At 38.0% G+C, this 26,283-nt stretch overlaps 1 protein-coding gene across 1 annotated transcript in view; it reads left to right on the top strand.

Annotated features, from left to right (window-relative positions):
• Nucleotides 1-20,135, top strand: part of ABCB5 (ATP binding cassette subfamily B member 5) — a gene marked incomplete at both ends in the record, with an annotated part of 34,037 nt that extends 13,902 nt beyond the window's left edge. Inside the window, 15 exons of the mRNA XM_079538123.1 lie at nt 736-906; nt 3,088-3,249; nt 3,467-3,706; nt 5,796-5,942; nt 8,419-8,523; nt 9,266-9,343; nt 10,393-10,476; nt 12,375-12,578; nt 13,402-13,502; nt 14,781-14,921; nt 15,318-15,474; nt 17,004-17,201; nt 18,067-18,273; nt 19,248-19,394; nt 19,944-20,135. Of these exons, the coding sequence (XP_079394249.1) occupies nt 736-906; nt 3,088-3,249; nt 3,467-3,706; nt 5,796-5,942; nt 8,419-8,523; nt 9,266-9,343; nt 10,393-10,476; nt 12,375-12,578; nt 13,402-13,502; nt 14,781-14,921; nt 15,318-15,474; nt 17,004-17,201; nt 18,067-18,273; nt 19,248-19,394; nt 19,944-20,135 (2,334 nt within the window). The remainder of the gene's footprint in view (nt 1-735; nt 907-3,087; nt 3,250-3,466; nt 3,707-5,795; nt 5,943-8,418; nt 8,524-9,265; nt 9,344-10,392; nt 10,477-12,374; nt 12,579-13,401; nt 13,503-14,780; nt 14,922-15,317; nt 15,475-17,003; nt 17,202-18,066; nt 18,274-19,247; nt 19,395-19,943) is intronic.
• Between the last annotated feature and the right edge of the window lie 6,148 nt (nt 20,136-26,283).

Raw genomic sequence — 26,283 nt, 5'->3', positions numbered from 1 at the left:
CCAGAATACTCTTACTAGTCTTCAGCTCAGGGACACTGCCTTTGCTTGGTTCCCCTCAAAGGATTTGCGCTAAATCTGGAAAAAATATCAATGCATTAACTGAGGAAGAAGGAAGCTATATTACCACATGTGCTGTTCTCACATAGCCTGGGAGGAGTTGGGCTTTGAAAGAGAAGATGTAGAAATCTAGTACTTTGTCAGGAGCAGCCTGTACATTCAGTAGAAAATAGGAAAGGAAAGTGAAAAAGCATGACCTGAACTAAGGCTGGTTTTAGCAGCTGAGTGCTTTAGCTTTCCGTAAATTGATATTCATGGCTTTGAGCTCCTTCAGATGCTTTACACCTATTAGATGTGTGCATATATAAATACGTGTATGTGTGTATGTATATGTGTTATATGTATATAAACATATGCAGCCCTTGGCAAATGCGGAGATGACTTTTATGGGCTTGTCATGGGAAAAATCCAGGATTTGGACCATTCTTAGGCAAGCAGTAAAGATTGGGACTTTAAAGGAACATAAGTTCAAATGTTGACATGTCAAGTGTGTAATGGGGTAGGAGGGCTTGGCTAAGGCCTAAGCATGTGGACATAGTTGTGTGTTTGCTCTGATTATGTTTAAGTCAGTCAGATAAACATATCTCTTGTCTAGAAACTGAGTGCTTTTAGTAGTGCAGAGAAGTGAGGATTTCTTTCTAGAGGTGTCCCAACTTCTTTTTTAAACATTTTTCTCAGAAATTTAACACCATGGTAGGAGAGAGAGGGGCTCAGCTGAGTGGAGGACAGAAGCAGCGAATAGCTATTGCTCGTGCCCTGGCAAGAAATCCAAAGATTCTTCTTCTGGATGAAGCTACATCCGCTCTAGATACTCAAAGTGAATATGTAGTTCAAGCAGCTCTTGATAAGGTAAGGGTCATGTTATTGAAGCTGTCAATGACCATAAATATGTTCAGTAGCAATTAAAAACTAACTTACAGTTTTTAGAGCAGCTTTCCATTGGAATCATGCAAACTGGAAAACAAAATTTAGATTTAACCCCCAGTCTTGGGGTTAAAATGGAATTTAAAACAATTCTAATTAGGAATCATTTCAGTTGTCTTTAGTAATTAGCAATAACAGTAAAAAAAACACTTATGTAGCTAGAACCTATGCTTCCTTTTCAAGTCAGACGTTCATTTGTTGGTGAAATATGGTTAGCATGTTAGGAAGGCAAGGCATGAGGATTGAATGGCCTTTTTCAGATAGAATAACAGCAATGTATAGTACAGTGTTCTTCATACTGGTTCTTTGTTGCACAGTTGTTTCATAATTTTCAGAAAGTTCTTGGAATTGAGACATTTTCTTTCTTTACAGAAACTGGGTGCACATCAGACCCCCACACAGAGCATAAAGCAGAGCCAGTTGCTATAATCTGTTGCTCCTTTTTTTTTTTTTTTTTTTTTTTTTTTTTTTTTTAATCAGTCCACTGCTCAAGCTGCTAGGCCATACCTGTACCTCTAGACCCTCCAGCTCACAGTCCTTTCCTCACAGCCCTATTACATCAACAGTTTCAGGATACAGTGGAATACAGACACTTTTCAAAAACTGATAATAAAGAACCCTGCGTGGCTGGACTGGAGTGTTGTTTCATGTATCAAATAATTAATGTGTTAAAAACTAAAGTGAAAAATCCTGCCTTTCATTTCAGTAGTTATGAACAGAGATATGAATTACAAGTATGGCTCAAGGGAAATACAGAATTTACCACCTTTATCACCAATCAGTTTAAATCTGAGGTAATATGTAGCTGCTAAATTCATGTCCCTGTACTGATGTTATTAAATCTGAGATAGTACAAAGATGCCAAAGTAACTTTCATCTAATCTGACTTGCGTAGGTGAGACTATTACTGTGAAAACAAGCACTATAATGACTCTGCTTCAATTATAATCAAGTCGTCTTTTGCATGTTCTTTAATTCTGAGTATGTACTCACTTCTTCCAGAAGCATATTGTTTGATTTAGTGGATAACAGAGATTGCCAAATTAAGGCAATTGTTCTATATGCTCTGTCTTCTCAAAACATACGAAATGAACCCTGAATCATAACTTACTTATCTTTATACAGCTGTTTGATGTCCGTCAATGTAGCCTCTGAAGGGGATTTATGAATTTCTTCTCACATTCCCTTAATGGAAAAAGTGGTGCTAACATTAGTCATTATTTCCATAACTGAGGAGCTATTAACCTCACAAATGCACATCACTTCTGAGCAGTTGTATGTAGATGCATATAGTAAGATGCTCTTTGGATAACCTTTCATCTTTTTGAGGTATTTTGCTTGTTCTGATCACAAGTCTCAGCTGGAGTGATTGAAGACTTTGCACTTCTACGTATTAGGGCATAGCATGGAAACCACCCAGAACTGAGCTCTTGCAAAGGCTTGTAGTGACTCATATCACTGAGCCCCAAGAATCCAAATTTCCTTGGAGTAGTTCTTCTACTAAGCTGTCATCTTCTCCACACTTTTCACACCTTTACAGTGCTGGTTCACTGTACTTGAGCAGCAAGTAACTTTTGGCAGTTTCTATGGCTACACAGCATACTTGTTGCACAACTACCTTTTGGTTTTTCCTTTCTCCAAATCTCTACCTACTCCAGGTGTCAGCAAGGAGGGAAGAAATTTCTCTGGCAGCTGCAGGCTGGCATGTGCACAGTCACTGCGTGAGAGATGTGCCTACAACTTGGCTGCATTTGAGAGCTGCAGGGCATTGGAGCTTATAATCTGCAGACCTATCTTGGGACAATCTAGCTGCAAAATTGAGACTGTATTAGTTGAACATTTGAGAAGTAACTTATTTCAAAGGACTGGAAGAGGGTTTTGGGGAGTGACTAAAGCACCTTTCTGACTCCAACTGTGTTCCACTACTCTGCAATTTTCTGTAAAGTCTTTTCAGAAGTCATGCAAATGTTACACTTCCTAAAAATACACTTGTACAAAATTTTTTTAAGTTTGGATATTTTTGTATTATAAATGCCAAAAATAACCTTGATTTATCAGTTGTAGTCATGCACATTTTGATGTAAACTGCTATTGTTTTTCTGCAAGGCTCGGACTGGACGTACCACTATTGTGATTGCACACAGATTGTCTACCATCAGGACTGCTGACACTATTGCTGCATTTGAGAAAGGCATTGTGGTTGAACAAGGAACACACAGTGAACTCATGTTGCAGAAGGGAGTCTACTATTCTCTTGTAATGCAGCAAGTAAGGGCAAATCATTTACCATTTTTATCCTTTTCATCTAACTGTGTCATTTCTTTTGGATGCTAGCCTATTGCTGTGCCATTACACACCAAAACATTTGTCCCATAAATATCAGTGGCCATTTGCTTGAAGCAGCAGCAGTCATGAGAAATGATTTTCACTCTTATTTCTTCCTGCTCAAAATGTCTTTTGATCATATATCCTGAATTCTCACTAGAGCGGAAGCAGTGATGTTCAAGATGATGGTATGTCAGAAGAAGATGAAGAAACTGAAGCCGAGGAATATGAGGAAAATGACAAAAGTAGTTCTGTGGAGAAACTGAACCTTAAAGATCACTTTGAAGAACCAGTGATAACTGGGAGAGGCAGCATTCGTAGAAGATCCAGCAGATACAAGAGCAAAAGATCCTCTTCTAAGAAAAAGTCCTCTAAAAAGAAGAAAAAAAAAGAGCTGGAGGTTGGTATTAAAGCTTTCAGCTTAGATTTTAGTGATTGTATGTAAGCATAATCATAAACCACGTAATTTTAATTATTTTTAGATAGCTGACAGTCACGCAACCTCTTTCTGATCCTACCACAGGCTGTACTCACCAGGTTGAGTATTTGCCCCAGGAATATGAGGTAATCATGTACATCTTACCAAAACTTCACTTCAACATTATTAATGTAGTGAGATAAATGATAAGTTAGGGAAAGTTTTGTTGTTTATTTATCAAACCTCTTATAACTAGGACATTATTTTAGTGTCAGTGAAATTTTAATTCTATCCAATTAAAACATTAGATTTCAGTTGCAAGATTCTTCTTTACCTTGTAGTACTTTCCAGTGCTGATATTAGTGGATAACATAGTCTATGGGATGTGCTTGCTAAGCTTTAATGCACTTTTGAATATCATAGTGCATGCGTATCAAAAAGAAAATATGTATTAAGACCATAACGTTTTGAATTGTTAATGAAACAACTCTATCTCCCCCAGCTCTGCTTTCCTGCAGCCTCTCAATCGCTGACTCAGTATATGCTCTCAAAATTCAGTTCTGGATATTTACAGTCAGATAGTACATTTTAATTAACCAATATCAAACAAGAATAAAAGTCATGAAATTTGAAAAGCAAACCTTGATTTGTCAAAGTTGAGTAAAGCTTGCTGACTACAGTTCATAGAAGAGCTTTAGTGATCTCTGGGTTAGACTAAAGGTAGGCAGGTCAAAAGAAGCTTAACTTTCCATTTTTGTACTGCTTGGATTCCAGTAATTTTTCACATGAAATACACTGAAAAAGTTGACAGGAGTTGTGTGATTTTTTTTTTTTTTAATTACTTGGGGTTTTTATTTGTTTTTCTTTTTTGTTTTTCTTTTTTTTTTCTCTTTTTTTTTTCTTTTTTTTTCTTTTTTTCTTTTTTTTTTTAACTTCAGGACCCTCAAATTGAAGAAGTATAAATTCTTAAGCAAAAATCTTGAATTTTTGGAAATCCATGAAATTTTGGATTTCATCTGGATTTCATCTGTAAAATAACATCTGATTATTTAATCCACTTTTATAAACCTTAGTTTACTTTGTATCTATATTCCTTAAACCTTAGTTTACTTTGTATCTTTATTCCTTCTCCTTTGAGTATGGATTCTGGCTAACACATACTTCAAACAATGTGAAGGGACTGATTGATTCCTATTATCACAAGAAGATACATATCTTCAAAAAAGATGACTCTTTACTTAGTATAGTTTAAGACTTCATTTCAGAATGTTGTGGACGTTCATGCTTATGAATTTACATATTCATCACATTCACAAGTTTAAGAAATGTCCAACTGTTGTAATTAATTATTAAAAAAAAATCAGTCCGCTTTCATGGCTGAGGCTTTAGCCACCCTAATTTGGCATCTGAAGCACTGCATAAAATAACCAGGAAACCAGTAGTTTACCATAACTCTGCCTTACATTTTGTCCCATTTCCAATATTTTCAGTTTTTGCTTTTCCAAAACTGCTCCTGTAAAGGCGCAGACACTTGAATAAATAAGTAAAGCAGAACAGGGCATTTTTTATACTTTCAAAGGAGATATAGGCTAACTCACTATTATCCATGCCTCTTTCATGCTCTTGGTGATGATGCATAGATGACATCTATACTCAATTGTGTTACTGCCAGCCCACTAGCATTCAGCTGAACTCTAGGGATTTTTTCTTGGCTCTAAACAGCAAGAATTGTATGAAGTTCTTCATAATGATGCAAGTGTTAAAGTTGCCATTCATGCCAACCAATCCTGACTTTCAGTGAAATGTACTGACCATCATTCTCCCCTCATAACTTAGCTGTTTGTTACGTTTTTTTCTTCAAACTTTTAGTGTGCTGTTGAAGTTCTGGAATATGGAGAAGCAAAGCTACAGATCTCCAGTGTGCTTGTTCACTTTGAGTGCAAAGAGAGGGCTTTCAGTAGTTTATGAAGACAGTTTACTACTCAAAACCTAATGAACTCCTGCTGCCTGTGAATTCTCACATTCTGCAACTTTCCAAGGAAAAATTGCATTCTTCTCTTTCTTTTTTCAGGAAGAAAATCTCCCTGCTGTGCCTTACTCAAGAATCCTGGCTCTGAATAAACCTGAGTGGCTATATGTACTACTGGGAGTGATTGCTGCTGCTGTCTCAGGTGGGGTCCATCCTGCATTTGCTGTTATATTTGGAAAAATCATTGGGGTAAGTTTTTGCAAATGGGCTGCAACCTTGAACTTCATTCATGCTCTGCTAGTATGCAAGGTTAGATGAGACTCATTTGTGTAAATGTAGGTCCCTTGTCTCTCCTAAAGGTATCTCATGTATCCAGGAGCATGTAGAGAGATGTTGGATGTCTGTTTAGAAAATGGAATTACTAATGCTGCTCCAAAAGTAATACCTCCTATTTTATTATTTTTGCTCATGATGTCAGAGAAGGATGACAGTAGACACCAAACCTTCCTGCTAATATTCCATGCTGTTTTGTTGATGTGTGACACATAGTAGCAGAGGGGCAGTCTGACAGGCTGGTGTCTGACATCAAAGTGAGTATGATGCAAAGATACAAATTTCAATTCCCCTATGCAGAAAATGTGGCACCCACTGACATTCATTGATGCTTGCTAAATGTTCATGGAGATCAAATGGTGGATGTTAGAGCAGTGAGGTGATGGGCGATGCATTTCAGGAGTGGGAACAGCAATATGAAAGGCAAGTCACATTCTGGATATCTGTACGTGGCTGTCATACCACAAAATGAAGAGCATCTTGATCAGTTCATTGTAGATTAGCACCAGGGAACTGTGTATGGAGCTAAGCGTCATCTTCAGTGAGTTGGAAATGATTGTGGCAGCGTTTGAATATCACACAATTTACTCCAAATGGATCTCGCGGATGTTCACACAGCAACAGAAAGAACCCCATATTCAAGTTTGTGAGGAACTGTTGAACAAATACGAAGCTGAAAGCAGCAGTTTTCTGGATCACATTATTTCTAGTGACAAGATGTGCTGTCACCACCACGATCCAGAGTCAAAACAGCAGTCTGTGGAGTGGCAATATGTAATTATCCATCAAAGAAGTCCAAGATGCAGCTCTCAATGGGTTAAGCAATTCTTGCTGTTTTTTGGGATAGGAAAGGAACAGTCCTGGATTTCCTGGAGCCTGGACAGACCACAAACTCTGACTGCTACGTTGCAACACTGACTAAGATGAAGGCTCCAATTGCAAGGATCAGGCTAGAGAAGATAACCTTTCTCTTGCCAGTCCCTGTGCTGATTAGAAGACAATGGAGCACATGGAGGCTGAGCATTGCTCATCTGGAAGTTGTAGTCTGGAACTGGCAAACAGCAACAATGACCATGAAGAAGACAATGATGACATGGTCTATCTCTCAGGCATCCTTTTATGCCTGCTGGGTTTCAAGGTGCACTGTTCCAAGGTTGTAAACAAGCAAGTTCGCACTACCAAGTTTGTCAATGATAAGTTTGAATCAAAAAGTTTCTTGCAGGAAAGGTAGGTTGTTTTTTCTGCAAAGCAAGGCTATCATGTGAAAGAATAGGATCTCATACTCACTGATATCAGCCTTCAACTGGTTATCATGGTGGTGGCCTTGTACTACAAGTGTTTGAGGCACACCAAGCAACCCCAGAAAGACAGTGCTTATTGCTGGTCCTTTACAAGTCTCTTGCTCATTGCTGGTAAAAATGCATAGCTAATGATGGTGACTCTGTTGAAAAATTAGTGTTTTGTAGCTGATAATTTGCTCTATCAAATGATGTTATTGTGCTCTTTGCATCTGTTGGAGCTTCCATGGAAATAAATAGGATGCATTACTTCCAGCGCAACCTACATACATTCATTACTGTTTTGGGAAATTGGATACTGGTATTTTCGTGATAGGTTTCATTTGTCTTCTCCAGTTCATGCATGTTTGGATCAGAACTTCTTTCTAATTGAAATGTTTTGTCTATTTTCCATTCCCCTTACATTTTGTATAAAGCACATGTCTGTCTTTTAGGCCTCAAGCTGTTCTTGTAAATATGTTAGGTTTGTTTCAGTGGTGTATGCACCCTTTGCTTAAGCTTGCCCCTAGAGCTTTTGATATTCTTTTTGGTTTTTACTTAAATTCTTAGAAGTTAGCTCAGATAATTTTGAAAGGCACTGATAATGGACTTTGTAAACAAATTGCTGCCTCTTATTATGAGGGGACAGGAGTCTCCTGTGCATTTCCTGTGCATTTTCAAACTTTGAAACTTACCAGTGCAGGTACAGTGACCATCTTGGAGAAGACTGGAAGGAGAACCTGATGGAAAATGATAGGATTTCTAGGCAGCTTGATGGCTGATAGATTCTGTTGCTCCAACAGATGAATCACCTATTATTTTTCATTGGAAGTGATCCTCCAGAGGTGGGGTGCAGTGTGACTGCACTTGGCTGACAGAGAAAAGGAGGAATATCTGGAGCTAGTGGAATGACTTAGTGTGAGATGTAAGCTAAACAGAAAGCTGAAATGTCTTCTGACCTTCAACAGAAAATTGAGTGCAGTCTCATTTCAGGATCCAGAATATATGTTATGAGAAATTAAAGAGGTCAAGTTTCTTGAGATGAAGGTTGGTTTATGTAGCTGGCAGCCACTGCATATGTATTCATTTGGGTTGGTTTTTTTTCTCCTGCACAGGCTTTTCAAGAAAAAGATCCAGAAAGGAGGAATAAAAACACTGTGGTACTTTCTCTAATGTTTCTTTTACTTGGAGTGATTACCTTAGCAACATACATAATCCAAGTAAGTGTCACCATGATGAAATGTTAGAAGTTCTCAACTCTCCAGTAGAATGCAGGTATAACTCATATCAGTGCACTTTGAGAAGCAAAACATCAAGCAGAGCTTATGAAAACATGCATAAATGCAAGGGCTGATCCTGAGATGCATGATTTGTATTGATGTACTTACTTAAATATATGGCTATGTTTTCTGTTGGTTTAAATAAACACAGCTCCACTGAAGGCAGTGTGGATTCAGAATGACTGAAAATGTTTTGGGCCAGGCCACAAAAGTCAAAGTCTGACATTTCTAATTGACAATTTGCAGACTCTTGCAAAATAAATACAAAATAGGCTCTTATCCTTGCAGAAAGCATTTTTCATACCAACAAAGAAACGCATAATTTGCTGTCCTCTTGCTACTCTTTCATAGCTTGCAGGAAATACTGCATATTGATGTCTATACCATAAAGGGCATTGGTACAACTGCTGTAAGTGGATGCCTCTGGCAGTGGTTGGAACAGAGGCCAACAATTAGATAAGCTGATTTATCTTGTAATGCTGCTGAGGAATATGAAGAAGTCATTACAATAAAGATCCTGCCTTCTTTGTCACGTTGCTCCCTTTCTGAGGAAAAACAGTGCTTCAGGTTCCAGGAATGTGAATGGCACTCTTCCCAAGACTTACACATGCGCAGAGGGTTGTAGGAGACTTTTTGATATAAAAACATCAGATGAGAAACTGTGACTGTTTTTTCCCTGCAGGGATTTATGTTTGGAAAGTCTGGAGAAATACTAACAATGAGATTGCGTTCTTTGTCCTTCAAAGCATTACTTCAGCAGGTATGAATTATGCAGCAAGGGTGTCATGAGAGCCAGATGGCTTTTGCAGGGCTTGCAAGATACTTGTACTTGTTTGCTTACAATTGTGCAGTCTGGAGAGAAAAAAAAATAGTCTCTTCTGCCACTAGCTTAGAAAAAATATAACTTTTCTGAGTCTTCTTTTCCACATGCTACTCTGCTCTGCTGCTACAAATAGTCCAATTGTGAAGTGCTGTCACTGCAAATATGCACATTTCTCACATGCTAGTGTACACATGGTTTGCAGCTGTTTGTGCTTAGCCAGATTCCTGTAAGGATGAGCAAAAATTTAATCTCCATTTGCTTGAAAATTATGATGCAAGTATATAACATGTGGACTTAAATCTGTAGGTTTAAATATACGTATTGTAATCCATAGCAAATAGGCAGTCTGGTTAATTTTTAATGAAGAAGTTAAATTTTACCTATTGCATCAAGAATTAATTGAGAAGAGTGAAGTTACTTGTATTAAACCCTTCCTGTTAATCAATTCATGCAACTTCATGTTGCTTGCATAGTAGTTTTGCGAATGCACAACTTAATGCGCCGTGTACCTGCTGGGGACATCCAGCAAGAGCCTGGTTGTTCACAGAATCATCCAAAAGGGAATAGGTGAGGGAAAATTCAAGTGATTAAAAATATCACCCATTGCCATTGGAAAAACAAAGAGGAAGTAAAACCCAAATCTACAAATATGCAAATTTGCAACCTATAAAAAGGGAATATTAACATCTTCAGTCAAAGGATGACTGGGTAAAAAGAGATTATAATAAAACTTGCCTGACATTTGGAGGAACTTTACATTACCTTTACTGTTATTCTGCTAAAATACCTAATTTTTCACACTCTTAAGTTTTTTCTATTACTTGGAAGGTTAATAATAGTAGTTATCCATCACTGATTTGTACTTCCATTTTCCTTTATGCTACATTATCTGGAAACATTTAGTCATTTTACCAGTTATCCTGATTATCTGAAACACAATAAGAACATGTGGCTTTATAAAACAAAAATTTGTAATTATTTTGTAGGAGATTGGATGGTATGATGATCAGAAAAATGCTGTTGGAATTCTGTTAACTCGACTTGCTACAGATGCTTCCCAAGTCAAAGGGGTGCGTTGATTCTTTCATGTTTGTATATTTTTTTTTAGTATTTTTTTCTTTACCAATATTAATTGCCATTGGCAAGAACACTGAGATTATTTCAGAATACAGAGTAATAAATCTACCCCCATAGGGTGACAGATACATTAAAAATCGCGTTGTTGACACCATAGGAATGATTTCTGACTGATAATTTGAAATCTCTTAAAAATGCAGCAGATATTCATGATTTTTCATTATCTCTTTGCATACCTTTAAACATACAGCTGTAGACCATTTCACCATGCAAAGTGAAATCTGTGTGTGTGTGTGCTGAGGACCAGAATTGGTGGACACCAGGTTTTAGCATTACATACTGTGTATTATTTGGGTGCCTTGAAGCCTACAGCTGTAGATGCTGCAGACCCTTACTGTCCTTAATGAAGACAATTCTTCCTGTCCCTTACCAAACATGCTTCACACACAAGGAGGCCAAATGGGAAGAAATGACATAGCATTAATAAAGAACACTAAAAAAGTAAATATCCAAGAGAGGAGATGACTCAAGGTACTAATTTTGAACAGGAGGACTCTGGACATGGGCAGGAGAATGTGGCAAATCCTTCACAGTTCCAGCACCTACTGCTCATTTCATCAGCATTCCTTGTCTTGCAGACTTGCAAGAGAGACATTTACTATTTTTAAGATGATTTTGTTTCTTTCAAACCTGTAAATCAAAAACTCTTTAATCCTTGCATTTTTCATTGTCAGTTGATTTTTGTTTGTTTTCTGTCCTCCTTCCTTAAGGGCTAATATTATTAACAGCCTTTGACAAACTTGTTGTGTTATTTAAAGTTCAATGCCACTGAAGAAAATTGGAACTACATCACCATGCAGGGCAGAAGTAGAAAAAATAGGTACACAGGGTCATCTGACTATAAAAGCCAGGGCATGAATTTTTCTCCAAGGATAGTGTGTTCTCTGGAGCACTCAGTGTGTCAGTAAGTGCGTGCTTCGTGCTGTGCTGGCTGAATTTTCAAATCCATCTTTATGTGCAGCCCTTGGAACATATGGCAGCAATTCACCTTGGCATTGGTTTAATTATTACTATTTTAAATTGTGTTGAACAAGAAAAGTCTTTTTAGGGCAGGAAAGTCTTTGGCAAAGGAAAAGAATGTTGTTTCCTGCCCAGGGATTTTTGTTTGGATTTTTATTTTTTCCATCAAGCCAAATTGTGGAAGACGAGCTGTGTCTACAGGGCGGTTTTCAAACCTTTTTTCTTCTGCCTGCCAGAAGCCATCCTGATGCTGGATGCAAATTATGTCTCTTTTTGAAGTCCCTAGATGAGAAGGTTATACAGGCTGGGAGAAGATAGGAATTCTTCAGTATGAGTTAGTATTTTTTCCACTCATCACCTGCTGAGATGAAGCATTTCTTCAGCGTGGCCAAATTGGGTTTGGATTCCCAGAAAAAGAGTAGATGCAGCTCTACAAGGACCTGAGGATGAGTGGTTTCCACTGCTGCTGGTGGGATGGCTTAATGGATGGCTATCAATGGAACAAAACTCTGCTAACCTAAAGCTCAGCCTCCAGCCTGCTTTCCTGCAACAGTGCTGCAGTCTCCTGAGCCTGGGTTAGTGAAAGAGGTCTCGTGTGCATGCGTATGACAGTGTGTGTATTTCATTAGACAGCTGGCATGAGCAACTCTTCAGACATCCTTAACCTCGCTTGAAGGTGCCTGAATGCTGGCAGATAAGAGGAATGTCGAGGAACTGTTACATAAGTAGATGCACAATGTCAGTGGGTGTTACCACTCATGATTTAGTTTTCCAGCTGAACTGCTGGCCTTGAGTAAATAGTAATTTCAAGTGGTGATATAACTAAGAAAATCTAATGATGGATATCTTGGGGTTTCTGGGGTTTTCTTAGGCAACTGGAAGCCGGCTTGGACTGATGACTATGACTGTCTTTACCCTTCTGACTGCTGTCATTATTGCTTTTGTGTACGGCTGGCAGCTGACTTTGCTTATCCTGGCCTGCATTCCTTTCGTTATTGCTGCAAATGCTGCAAATGTTAGCTCTGTGTCTGGTCATGCAGCAAAAGATCAAAAAGCTTTGGAGGAGGCTGGAAGAGTAAGTTCTCCAATTTTAACTACAGGGTTATGGTGTGAGATGCTTTTAAGGGCAACATTGTTGCTATATTACAGCTGACTCAATTATCTAAGATAAATGAAGTGGAGAGAGGAGAGGGCAGGATGGGGGATGAAGGGAATGTTTATATATCCCTGAGGAAAACAAAACATAGATAACATAAAACATCTGTAAATAAGAATGCATTTGAATGCCTCCATAGCAGATTTCTGGGCAGGGGCAGCTGTAACAGCAGCAGCCCCAGTACTGCTATGGTTTGTGCCTGTGCTGTAGCTAGAAGTGTCTCAGAGCTCAGCTGCCAAGCACCAACACAATTTTTCTTTTTTTAATTCCATCATAAAATGCAAACTATTTATATACTTATGAGATTTAGGGTACTGCCTTCATTTACCTGATAGTGCTTTTCCAGGAGGCAGAATTGCTCTGTGAAAAAATGCCCATTGTTTAGATGATTGGGGTTTATTCTTATTTTATTACATAGGGTTTATCTGCTGGGATTGTGACTTATGAGATAGGGCAAGGGCTGCTGACACTTCCTGTGTCCTGACCCAAAGGCCCAAAACTGAAGTACCTTGTCATCTTCAGTCTCCCCTTGTCTTGTACTCACCTGGGGGTGAGTAACTTCATTGCTGTAGGCTTCTGTTCATAAAAGACCTCAAGCTTTTTTCCTAAAGTAAATACTTTCTGATGTAAACTAATGAATGTTGGAGAAGATCAGATATTTGGGAGATATGTCATAGATGGTTGTAAGAAATTACCTTTCTTATTTTATGTATTTATTTCTTTTTTTAATCTCCCAATTTAGGTTTCAACAGAATCAGTTGAAAATATAAGAACTGTTGTCTCACTGACCAGGGAAGAAGCATTCTATGAGAAGTACATAAACAGTTTGAATGGTCCATATAGGTGGGATCTTTTTTCTTTAATTCTGTTCATTAAACATTTTAAACCTTTCACTTAGTTTTAGATACACTTCTTGCAAACCATCTGATATCCACAAGATTGGGAAGGGTATTCTTTTCCATATGTGTGAAATTTTTTCACTAGTTACAATTTAATATGCTTTCTTATATGCAGTGTGGAGAATAACATATGCAAGACTTGTCCTTTCATTATTTGAATACTTTATAAAATGCATTTTCCTAGTGCTTTACTTAAATATCGTTTGCTTGTGTGTGTATAGAATGTAAGACATCTATTCAGTCAATTTCAGTACCCTGGATTAATTGGTATCAACTAAGAAATGGACAGTCAATTCACATACCATGCTCATTATAACACAAACCAGTTTTATTTTATTTGTGTGCCTTTGAAACCTCAAATGAACTTCATGTATTTCCTTTGTTTGAGCCTCTGTTTGCCACTAACGTCTCTTTGCTGAAAGACATTCAAATCACAAGGGATGTCAGATTTCTCTAATTCCATTTTATTTAAACAAAATAAGATCTGGTTTGTTTTTCTTTCTGACGTAAAAATATAAAAGATGGAATTGAAAATTATGCACTGCATAAACTGTCATAATCCAAAACAATGTTAGAATTCAATATCTGGCAAACTAGCATTGCCCAATACGTAAGTAATATGCTTGCATGGACTGTCAGAGGTCTCTGATTTATTGCTCAGACTGAAAAGAAGATCTTTTTTTTTTTTTTTAGTGATCATTCTAGACCATGAGGGCAGAGTCCTCCTGATTGATTCAGTGTGCACTAAATTAGCTACACCAAATGAAACCTCTCTAGAAAGACAAATTGAGAGAGGCTTAGTCTGTATCCTTGTGGGAAAAATCAGCAGCATGTCCCTGTTCCAAACTGGGATAAGAGGTCTCTGCATGGATGGGAAGGCCTGGCTGCCGTCTACAGGCAGCCCTTGGCTGGGCTGAAGCCTACCTATTTCTCAATAACCAGTACGGATGATCCAGCTTATTAAAATGTGATTTTTAAAAATCTGCTCTAGTGATTTGCCCTGCTATAGGAAAGAAAAGGGATCAATTCAAGATAGCATAACTGAAGATGTCATTACTCCAGTTTTATGTTCTATGGACAACTCCATGTCACGGTGTAAGATGCTTTCAGGGTCAGAGTGTGTTGCTTGAAAACTTTAACCCAGAAATCTGGTCATCTCCCAGCCAATGTCTGTTGTTTCTATTTTACAAATTATTTATGGAAAATGTCTTCCCTTTCACAGAGATTCTCTAAAAAAAGCTCCTTTGTATGGATTTACCTATGGAATAGCTCAGTCTGCAAACTACTTCGTTAATGCAGCAGTTTTCAGATTTGGGGCATGGCTCATTGCTCGTTGTTTGACTAACTTTGAAAATGTATTTATGTGAGTATTGTTTGTGAAGGTAAAGATGGGTATATATGGGATAATATTTCAGTGTGTGCTTATTTAATCTACTTACAGAGGTAATGGGATGTGGAGACTGCCGAATTCGTGGTCCATTTGGGAGCAGTTTGGGCAAAAGGGTTGTTTTGGAGAAAGGCTCCACTGCCCAAATACACACTTGTGACTGCAAGCAGTGCATCATCTCTGGAGGAGTCTTTAATGTTTCACATTCTTCCAAGCAGAGGGTTTTACTGTGACTCTACTACTGATCTATAAAATAGTAATTAATGTTCATAGCCTCTTGAGATATGTCATTATTTTTGAAGGTTTATTTTATATGTGAAGAAAACAGCACATTCCACCAGAAACAAGTGATTCTTTATCTTTTGTTTTTAGAGTCTTCTCTTCTGTCATATTTGCAGCTATGAATGTTGGTCAGTCTGCTTCTCTGGCACCAGATTATGGCAAAGCTAAAGTTTCAGCTCAAAGAATCTTTCAACTTTTGGATAGAAAACCTCAAATTGACAGTTACAGTGAAGAAGGTGAAAAATTGGTGAGTTTTTTTCAGAAAAACCTTGAATGACGTTTATTAGTAATGCTTTGTTGTCTACAACTGTATTTGCACTGCCTCACGTTTTGTAGAGCATCACTAAAGACAGACGCTGTATAAAATAGTGTTACTGCCTGGCTAGTTTGGTTTTTTTTTTTTTTTAATGGACCTTCTATCTGTCACCTTAAATGTGGTTTTGCTCTCAATGGGTCTGAAATTATTTTTCATTCAACTGCCCTACATTTTAAATGGTTTCAGGAAAACATTGATAATGTCAGTTCACCATTCATTGCCTTTGTGTAAAGGTTCACGGGAGAAATAAAACACAAGTGCAGTTTACTACTGTTTTTGCAGATAAACAGTAGAATAGCCCTGTCAGAGAAAGAATAGTTTTGCCAAAATCCATCCCCTTACAATTGTTTCTCTTATAAGAAAATGTGTTCTTGGGAAGTCAAGACTAACTTAATGAATAATATGATTTACTCTAGAGGTTTAAAATGTCTTGTCTTTAAACCAACATTGTCATTAAGGAAGCTGATCTTGGCAAATAAACTTTGTGCAGAAACTTGACATGATGTGGAAGGATTACGTTTACACATACAAATGAAAATTATCTCACTCGTAGGTGTTAGACAGTAGCCCCTGCTCAGGAAACTGTAATCCACTTTCAGTAACTTTAAGATCTTACACAGGATTTTCAAACTTTTTAATTACGTTCTTTGTGTATCTTTGAAACAGAGCTCTCAGGCATAGACTTGGAAAAATTTGGTAGAAAATCTATGGCAAAATAAAACTTGGATAGAAATATGTATAGTCTAGACTGGACTCAAAAACTGGTGCACGTGTCTTGAGCAAGCCCCTTAAAGCAGCTGTTGTGCTAGCATTCCTAGAACGTTGCTAGTTTTTATGTGGGACTTGCTCCTACCAAGAGGAAGCAGGCAACTAGGCAAGGTCTGAATGCCTGCCCCATTCTTTCATTTGGTCTTAGAGATCTGCCTGTCTAGAATGGCTGATTAATGATCGCTGTTGCTTTTCAAAACACTCGCTTGTCATACGTGCCTGTAAATTACCTACTAAAGAATTTACCTCTCTTACTTTAATATCTGATCTTAACCTTGTGATGTATTCATTCAAGTCATGCTACCTGCAATGTGAGATCAGGAGAGTAAATGTGATAGATCATACCAGGAAAAGTGCCTCAATTAGATGTGTAGCAAATGAAAAATACTAACATTGTTTGTGTAAAGATACTCCTTTTGAAAGCTGAAGTAAATATAAATGCAGGAGAGAAATGCGTAGAACTGTTATTCCAAAAGGATCTAGTGATTTGCAACTAGAGATCATCCTATAAATGACAATACTAAACTTGATCTAATATGTGATTGCAAAGAACAACAAAAACTATTTCAAAATCACTGTCTCATACTTCTGGGTCAGTTTTCTCATTCAACACTTTAAAGTCTTTGACTGTTTATTTTATTTAAAGCTGATAAATGAAAATATAACCATACAAACATTCTGTTACTTTTCAGAGTAATTTTGAAGGCAACATTGAATTCAGAAACATCAATTTCGTATATCCAACAAGACCAGAAGTTCAAGTTTTGCAAGGACTTAATGTGAAGGTTAACAAAGGACAGACTCTGGCATTAGTAGGAAGCAGTGGCTGTGGCAAAAGCACATCCATTCAGCTCTTGGAGAGATTTTATGATCCTGTGGAAGGACAAGTGGTAAAGTAGACTTATGTGGCTATTCATAATCGTTGTATCTACATAATTCTTCATCTTCTAAGGCTTCGGGGGTCTTAAATGATCTTGGCTATAGCTCTGGAGAGATGACTCATAAATGAGTTGTGGGTTACTGAGGCTGCAGCTGTAGACAACCTCCAGACAACTGTTGCTACCTGCCCCGGCACTAGTGGCTAATGCATGGGATTGACACAGTACACTGGCTCACAGGACTGATACACCACCAAGTGGGATGGTTTCAGGCTACGCTATCTCCTCAAAGCTTCTAAGTGTCTGATCACTCTGGGCCAGAGCATTCGTGTCGTCTGCTTGACTGTGTGCAGATCATCTGAGAATATAAATTCACACATTAGAGACAAAAACACATTCTTCACACAGTACAAACCTAAGAAGGATGTAATAGGATTTTTGATGCATTCACTGTTAATGTGTTATCAAAGATGTGATGAAACCTTCCTGGTGGTTTTAAGATTGAGTTAAAGGCCCACAGTTGAGAATACGTATTGTTAATTTAGCTTCTTAAGGATGAGCTTTCCCACAAGGATCCCAGTTCTGCTTGGTTTTTGCAGGGCTAGAAGGATTGCAGGAACAGCCTCTGCTATGTGCTCCATGCTTCTATCTGCCAGAAAACAAAAGAAAAACACATGAAATTAAAAAATAATGAAAATAAATATTTATCCACAGTGTTGCTTTTGTTCCACTTCACATGCAAAATTTACTTGAATTCAGATGGAAATTTCACATTTAACAGGTTTCCTGATACACCTTGTTTCCTCTTTACGTTATGTATCTGTGCATGAGCTCTGTAGTCAATATCACATCATTTTTTTTCTGTTTCTCTTTCTAGTTAGCAGATGGATTTGATACCAAGTCTTTGCATTTACAATGGCTGAGGTCCAGGCTGGGTCTAGTGTCACAGGAACCCATTTTGTTTGACTGCAGCATTGCTGAAAATATTCAGTATGGAGACAACGATAGGCTTGTTAGTCAGGAGGAAATTGAAGAAGCAGCTAAAGCAGCAAATATTCATGCCTTCATTGACAAACTGCCAGAGGTGAGAAACAGCAATCTGCTTTTCACAGTGCACTTTAGACGCTTGGAGTGACGTGGAGAGAGGCAATACAAAAATAAAAATGAAAACATGTAGTTATAATGTCCTTTATATGAGGAATGTATTTTAAAGATAACTGATATCTTAAGATGCCAAAACGTGTGTTGTTTAAAATCCCTGCTGGATTGCTCAAGTAAGTCAGTGTATGAATGTATGTATGAATGTAGTGGTAGACAAAGCAGTATGAGTGGGAAAGAATAAGGACACTGTACAAGCATTTTCTCATATCCTCATTTTTTAATATTATTTTTGCTTCTGTAGCTGAAACTTCTCAAATTACTTTAAGATTGATTTTTCTACAATACTTCAACAAAACTAAATGTTTTGTATCTAGTTGGATGGACAGGCAGTGTTTCTTAAAATACTGTGCATTAATAAATCAAAAGTGAATTGCCTGATGTTTAACCTTCATGCCTGCATAGAATTTGGTTCTAACAAGGAAAAATTCTTTGATGGCTTGTTTTCGCTGTAGCTCTGCATAACTGAAAATGGTGTCATGATGCTGAAAAATACTATAGTTTTGTCACTACTAATAATGTTTGAGATTCTTCAGTTGTTTATGAGTAACACAGGATGCAGTCCTTGATGTATGTGTCAGGAAACATATGGTTACTCTCATGATCATACAGTGATGGTTAAGTGTTACCTGGACACCTTAACATTGTATCACTGGCAGTACCATTCAAGAGCTGCTCTAGTCTTTGGGGAAGGAAATTTTCAGATCAAGTATAGATAGGTGGCTTATTATACAACCATTCATGCTGGAGGTGTTTATAACACTTTAGCTTTATTAAAACCATTTGTACTGTTCTTTCATGAATCTAACCTAAATGTTTTTATTGCTACAAGTGAAACTTTACTTTTCTCTATGAGTATTCTTAAGCCTTATTTTTTCTTCCTCCCCTTCAAACATTCAGAAATATAATACTCGGGTGGGTGAGAAAGGAACACAACTTTCTGGAGGTCAAAAACAAAGGATAGCAATTGCCCGAGCTCTGGTTCGTAATCCTGCTGTTCTGCTTCTAGACGAAGCTACTTCTGCACTTGACACAGAAAGTGAAAAGGTGAGTAATGATCATCACGTGAATTACTTACAGCTATATATGGTTAGTTGCTTTTCTCTAGAATAAAAGAAAAAAATTAAGAAAATCAGCGTAATGTGATGCAGTTAGTCAGCTATGGGGGAAAAAAAACAACAAGCAGGTGTATCACAGTAGCATTTCCATTTTAGGCTGTGAATTTAAAAACAGTAGGAAGCTGTGCATAAGTTAAGCAGTAGATCCTTTTCATTTAAAAAAAGCTTTTGGAACAATAAAAATGTCACAAAAAAAAAAAAAAAAAAAAAAAAGCGGCTCAGATTACACTCTGGGTTTTTCAGTTACTTGTATTTGGTAGTAAATGCTGAATCTGTGTTCTGACACAACCTTGATGTCCGAGAACCCAACTGTCAATGACTTCTCTCACTGAGGGAAACCCTGTTAGGCAAGGATGTCTCGTATATACACGTAGTTTATAGGACATATATTCAGGTGATAATAAAAGTAAGATATCAAGTGTGTTTCCTACATCTGAGGCTGTACAATTGCTAACAGCATTTTCACATCTGTGTGCAGATTGTTCAGAAAGCTCTGGATAATGCCCGGCAAGGTCGAACCTGCATTGTAATTGCACACCGCCTGACAACCATACAGAATGCAGACATCATTGCGGTGATCCAGAATGGCAGGGTGGTGGAGCAGGGCACCCACAGCCAGCTACTGGCAAAGGAAGGACACTACTATGCCCTTGTAAATGCACACTGTTAGTAGAATGCTGTTAGTAGAATTTTTGTTTGTTTATTTGTTTGTTTTTCCTGGGAAGATGTGAAAAGCTGACGAAGTAATGTTGGTTGTATCTCTGCTGATGGAACAGTGGCCATGTAGTGTGTAGCCTGATTGCTCAACTTGGTGTTGTCCTTAGCCTATGTACCTAGAGAGGAATAAACAGTGTATGCCCATGAGTGATAGGTACAAGTGGCAGCCCAGGGGCTGGGCATTTGGAGGGATAGTGTGATCTGGAGGGAGCCAGACCTAAAGCAGTCTCATCCAGTCCACCAGTTCAGGTGGAAGAACCCAGATCTTAATCCCCTGATACTCTGGCCCACATGAGTTGACCCAGATCAAGGGTCATCTGTGAGTGTGGCAATGGCTAACTGTCATGGATAAGCAGAGGGCTGCTTGTGCTTGCTTCTGTTGATTTTATTTTTTTCCTCCAAGATGCAGCTGCGAAGTTTTCTTTATGATCTAAGAGCTGTTGATTCTCAGATAATATTTGAAATAAAAGCATTTCTATTTCATTTAGAGAGGAGTGGTTGTTTTTTCCACTTCTTGCCATATTTCTGATATTACTCTCCTTCATCCATTTTTTGAGGATTCAATGTTGTATTTCAGATGATAATTGTAATAGTGGAATGCTTTCCATGGAGTGGTATATTTTATATAGTTTATCAGTGTCTGTTGTACTTTTCAATTGCAGTCACTTGGGTCACTTCAAAAGTCTTGTAGGACAGAGCTAGGATGGCTTGTTTAAAGTGGAGTCACTGTTACATTCCCTTTTTCTTTGTTTTATTTCTGCACAGGAATTCAGCAGTGAATTCTTAATTTAGGGGAAAAAATATCTTATTGCTTAATCTACCAGCATTCTCGGGGAAGAAAAGAGTGATTGTTGCTTTGGGTTGGATGCGTATGTGTGTTTTCGTTACAGTTGTAATAAATTGCAACACTACAGAAACTTATTCATTATAGTACTAAAATAGCAAGTAAAATTAAGTAAAAAACAGGAAATTATTTTCTCTATATAAATAGAAATAGCAGCTATTAAGCTGAATCATCTAACATCTGTGACTGGTTAATGGAACATCTTTGTGGAAAATACTGCATTTGCATCCACACAGATAACAGAAAAATCCAAAATGTGCTTCCTACCTCCGGCTCGGAATTATTTAGTAAAACGGAGGCAAATGAAGTAAGGAAATATTCAGTATTTGACCTGGAAGGTGCTATAACAGTTTCACTGGGGTCAGCCTAGAAAAATAAGTTGTGTCACTACTGGGGCTTGTGCTTCCCCTTGTTGACCTTTCTAAGGGTAAATATTACCTACAATGGAAAGAAAAGTTATTTCCCTTGCATCACTTTCAGCATGTTCCTCACCGCTGTTCATGTAGAACATTCTCATGCTGCAGTAGCTGGACAGTCTCAAAACCATCTATGTATTTTAGGGATAAACAAAGTAAGGTCTTGAAGTGAGATGCTTGGCAGCACCACATGGAAAGATGAGCTTGCCTTTTGGCTAGGGCCAAAACGAATGGGTGCTCCTGTCATGACAGAGGGAGCTGCTCTGGGCCATGGGATCTGAGTGAAAGAGCTGTGCCTAACTGTGGTTCCTTGAGTGTTCTCTGCTCTTAGAAGATTAAAAGGGAGAATAGAGAACATGACTAAAGTAAATAGCATTAATTTACTTAAGCTAAGTGAATTGTTTTTTAGTGTATGAATGTATTTTACAAATTTGACTCAATACAAGGATATTAAAAATTGCTAATGTTATAGCCCTGTTTAAAAGGTCATCTGCAGATGTGAGAAAACCACCAGACAAAACCAAGCCCTACCCACCAGGCAAGAGACAGTGGTGGGCAAGAAGAAGAGCAAAATTCCAGCCATCTCTAAGACTGACAGAATGGCACACTACTGAATGACCTCAAAGATACAGATCGAGCTGGGTGACTTTACTGATTCAATGGGTCTATAAATAGATCAGCACGTTCAGCCTGTAGGCGTTACTAACAAACTTTGTACTCGGGTGGTTTATTTCAGACTGTTCATGTCATCTTCCACAACTGGTTATGCCCATGCAGCTGGCAGACTGGCTGTGTGCCAATTAAAAACAGGTATAGAGTCAGAGACAAATACATGTTAAAAGCACCTTTTCAGCAGTAGAAGGCTGGTATAAAGATCAAAAGAATTATTTCTGATGGGGAAAAAAAAAAAAAGGCCTAAGAACATACATTTTAAGATCCCCTTTGCTATGTTGCCATCTACCCTAGCTGCTAGTTACACTTCCTTTACCCCTATACAAGTAGAGGCTACATGTCCCAAGTAAGGTGCTGGTGATGCCACTGGGGCCATCACCCCTAAGATGAGTGTCATGAGTATAGTGATGAAGGAAGAACATCAACTCAAGAAACACCAAAGGCCTTGTTCATGAATAGATGAGAAGCATTCAGCCCATGTACTTGCTTTATGCCAGCTCTGCTAATCCTGCTAGAGAATTAATGTCTTACCGTGCTCCACAGATGAGAGTTGAGACTTCAGAGAAGGCATTCATAAGGAATTCAGGAGAATGAATTAATGGTGACTTAAATTGATTGTATAGTTAAAAAATTACTAACAAACTGAAGCCCCTGAGATGGGATATGGAGTTGACAGGAAGGTGCAAACTACAGGTACAGGAACTGACTATCCTTATGGCTTCAAAGAATCATTTGTTCTCATACAGGCATTGGAGCTTACTGGTCCCAGTGGGCCCAATGGTTCCAAGTTCTGGGTGCTCTATTTCAGTTTGAAATATCTGTCAGCAATTGAAGAATAATGCTGTTTGCAAAGTAGTGAATGAATTTAATGTTTACCAGCTCATGGCAGCACTGTTTTTCCCCAGATGTTTACTTTATTCTGCAGCCTATAAGATTTCAATTTAAAGGCATCCACAACCTGTAAAGAACTGCATAGCTTCATAATGATATTTGATAATCCTAATTGCATAACAAAAAAGAACACTTTCACGAAAATTGCAATTCTCAACCCTTTTCTTATGGGATGAGTTGAAATACTAAACCAAAGTGTCTTTTATCTATTTTTTACTAGGATTAGTTTTATGAGCTTAATCGAAACACAGAGAGTTTGCAGTTTTGTTAAACTGTGGCAGATGATAACTAACCTGTCCTTCCTTTGCTGTAATCAATAGACATTGTACCTATGACTTTTTACTTACAAGTTTGTAGGTGTGATAGTGTCAGGCAAAAGGAGAACTCACAGGACTCTTGTCACAGTAAGCACTAGGAAAATGCCTGTCACGCCTGGGAGCAGGCCTCTTTCAAAGTTAATGGTAGGTGATTTCACTAATTAATAAGGGAAATGCTAAGAAAGCATGCAGATTGTTAAGGTCTGTTCACTTGACATTGCTGGAGGGTTTTAAGTGAAACTGCTTTCCTGGACTGAGTCAGCTTTAGGAAAATTACTACCCTTGTAACAAAAGTAATAAAAAGCCAGATCTTGAACTGTTAAATCCCGCCATATAGATATGCATAGGACAGCTGATAACCTCATTCCACTACCTTCAGTGAACTTGTTTCCAAACATCCAACACAAAGAATTTGGCTTTCTGTTTGAAGATTAAACAGCTTTTCAGGATGGCTTGTGCAACCCTCCCTTCCACGAGAAAGCATTTCTTAGCAGTGCTACAATTCTCTCTCAATAAAGGGCTCACCCACTAATTTTTATACAGAGATAAATACAATCAAAAGCAGAAGAGTTCCCACATGCCTTCGAGCCATGGTTGTTCCTGTCCAAAAAAAGAAAATGAAGTGGCTGTTTTTCCAAGCTTTTCTGTTTGATTGTATGAGAGAAACATGAGTTTGTAATCACTACAGCTGCAGGTATGTACATGAACTGGTGAGTGAAAGCCAGTACGTTACTTGACCTCTTTTTGTGCACCCATGCTTCTCCAAGACAAACTTCTTATATAAGGTCTGAGATATCGAGGAGTACCTAAGTTCTTCCAGACTATTAGGAATGAAGATAAATAGCAAGGTAACAAGGCCATCAGCAGCACAGATGTGTTCCTTCTTTTAAAATGTACTTGGGGGACTTATTTGTTAAATCTGGATCCCTAGGTACATGCAGAGGACTGAATTTTCTATTCAAAGTTAGAAGAATCCCCATGCACTGCTATTCTCTACTAAGTTCCAGCTGCCCTATAAGCCTTATCACAAACTGCCCATCGCTCCAACGTTTTCCATGGTTACAGCTCTGCCTGGCTCTTCTCTTCCAGCTATCTGGGCTGCTTTTTCTCCTCAAGCACCTGCCCTAGCATGCACAGCAGATGCTATACTGTGATGCAATGTGAAAGGACAGACAGAGAAAAAGGGGATGTGCCAAAAGCAATAGAGATGCAAAAGAATTACTTTCTTGTTTCAAGAATATTTCTCAGCAGAAGACTGTCATTGCTCTCAGTAGGTGAATCATTTACAGTGGATTGTTTCCATCTGCCTCTGTGGTGTGCTCAGCCAAATAGCCTGCAAGCAATTCTTACCTACCTGAGACCCTAACAATCATCTTGAGTTTTTATTGCCTACCTGGTTCATCAGCAGTTATATTAAGAAACGATTTTATGAAGTATGTCTTTCTGTCTGGAAATAGTAATTTATTGTGCCCTTAGGGAAACTTACACATCCTCTCTGGTTATTCCCAGCCTGTCCAACAACATCAGTATCTCATGCTCCAAAGAAAACTCACCAAGCCTTCCTGTAATTCTCACAGAGTGCCAGTTTTTGTTTTATTGAATGCTTTCACAGAAAGATATTTTGAAATCGTGTTAGCTTCACAAAGTAGGACTTATGGATATGTTTGTATTATTTTTTGTATTTTCAGTTGCTCTGCTGTTTCCATCAGAGTAACACCCCACCATCCCACTCCTTAATTTCTCCAAGCATCATCTGTGATTATTGCCTTATCATACATATTCCAAAGCAAAATTACCTTTCATTAATGCCCAGTAGAATAATTCCTTTTGTTGCAGTCTTTTGGATTCTAAAAACTGACCTGAATATGACTATTCTCTTACAAATAATTGTTGATTTCTGGCTCCTCAGTATTTGATCTAGCATGGGCTCACTCCTGGAGAAAGAAGGCACATGATATTCTACAAAGAAAGAAATGAAGGGGAAAGAGACAGTGCAGTTTGAAACTTATCACTCTGCTTCAGACATGTATGGCTGAAGAAATAAACTAAATTGCCTTCGAAACATCCATAGGATTTGACTCATCTGTTTCCAGATATCTTAGAATGCAGTGAACTACATGACAGATGCGCCTGTTTCTTACCACAAAGGTAAATGGGGAATATGGGTTTCTATTCAGGTTATACACTTACATTAGGTGAAGGCAGTACCACTCCAAATGTCTGATCTTTCTTGTAGATGTTGTTATCAGTCCTGCAAATAACATTTGGAGCCCTGACCACAAAGGTTTCTCTTGTGGATGTGAGCTTTGAGGGTGAGAAAGGACCTCTGGAGCACAGGAAGGAGAAGTTTCTTCACCTGGATATTAGCAGTGAAGAATGTTGAAGTGAAGGACAAATGTTCAGAAAACAGGAATTAGTTATCCTGAATATATAAGCAGAAAATAAGTTTACAGTTTGCAGAATTCAAATGGCTTGTAATAATGAGCAAATTAGCAGAATTGGGATTTCTTTTCTCTCTTCAACAGCGTGTGGGGAATTTTAAATGAAGAGTAAACATTTTCAGGGTTCAAAATAAATAGTCTTTCTGACAATCCAATCCTTTGTCCATTTTTTTTATGAAACCATGCTAAAAATGATAAGTGGAGTACTCATTTTCACATCTGCTATCCATATGATCATACACCTGGCAGTGATGTGTGTGTTTTGCTTCAGAGGAAACAACCAAACAGCTATCACTTTATACAGCACTAATAGTCTCAGTTATAAACCTGCTACATGTGTTTTATTTACTGTAAATGAAGTGTATAGAAGCAATGCAGAATATGAAGATGAAATTTTAATGGGTCACTTTTATGATGCTAGAGCAATATGAAGAGGCATCTGTAACATGATTTACTTTTTAATATTCAATAAAGTAGTTTTTGTTGGGATAAACAGGGTTCCTAACAAGTACTCACATGA

This window comes from Tetrao urogallus, assembly GCF_951394365.1.
Source record: "Tetrao urogallus genome assembly, chromosome: 7".
Classification (NCBI taxonomy): domain Eukaryota; kingdom Metazoa; phylum Chordata; class Aves; order Galliformes; family Phasianidae; genus Tetrao; species Tetrao urogallus.
The sequence above is the reverse complement of the archived record's forward strand: the minus strand, read 5'-3'. Positions and strand labels throughout refer to the sequence as shown.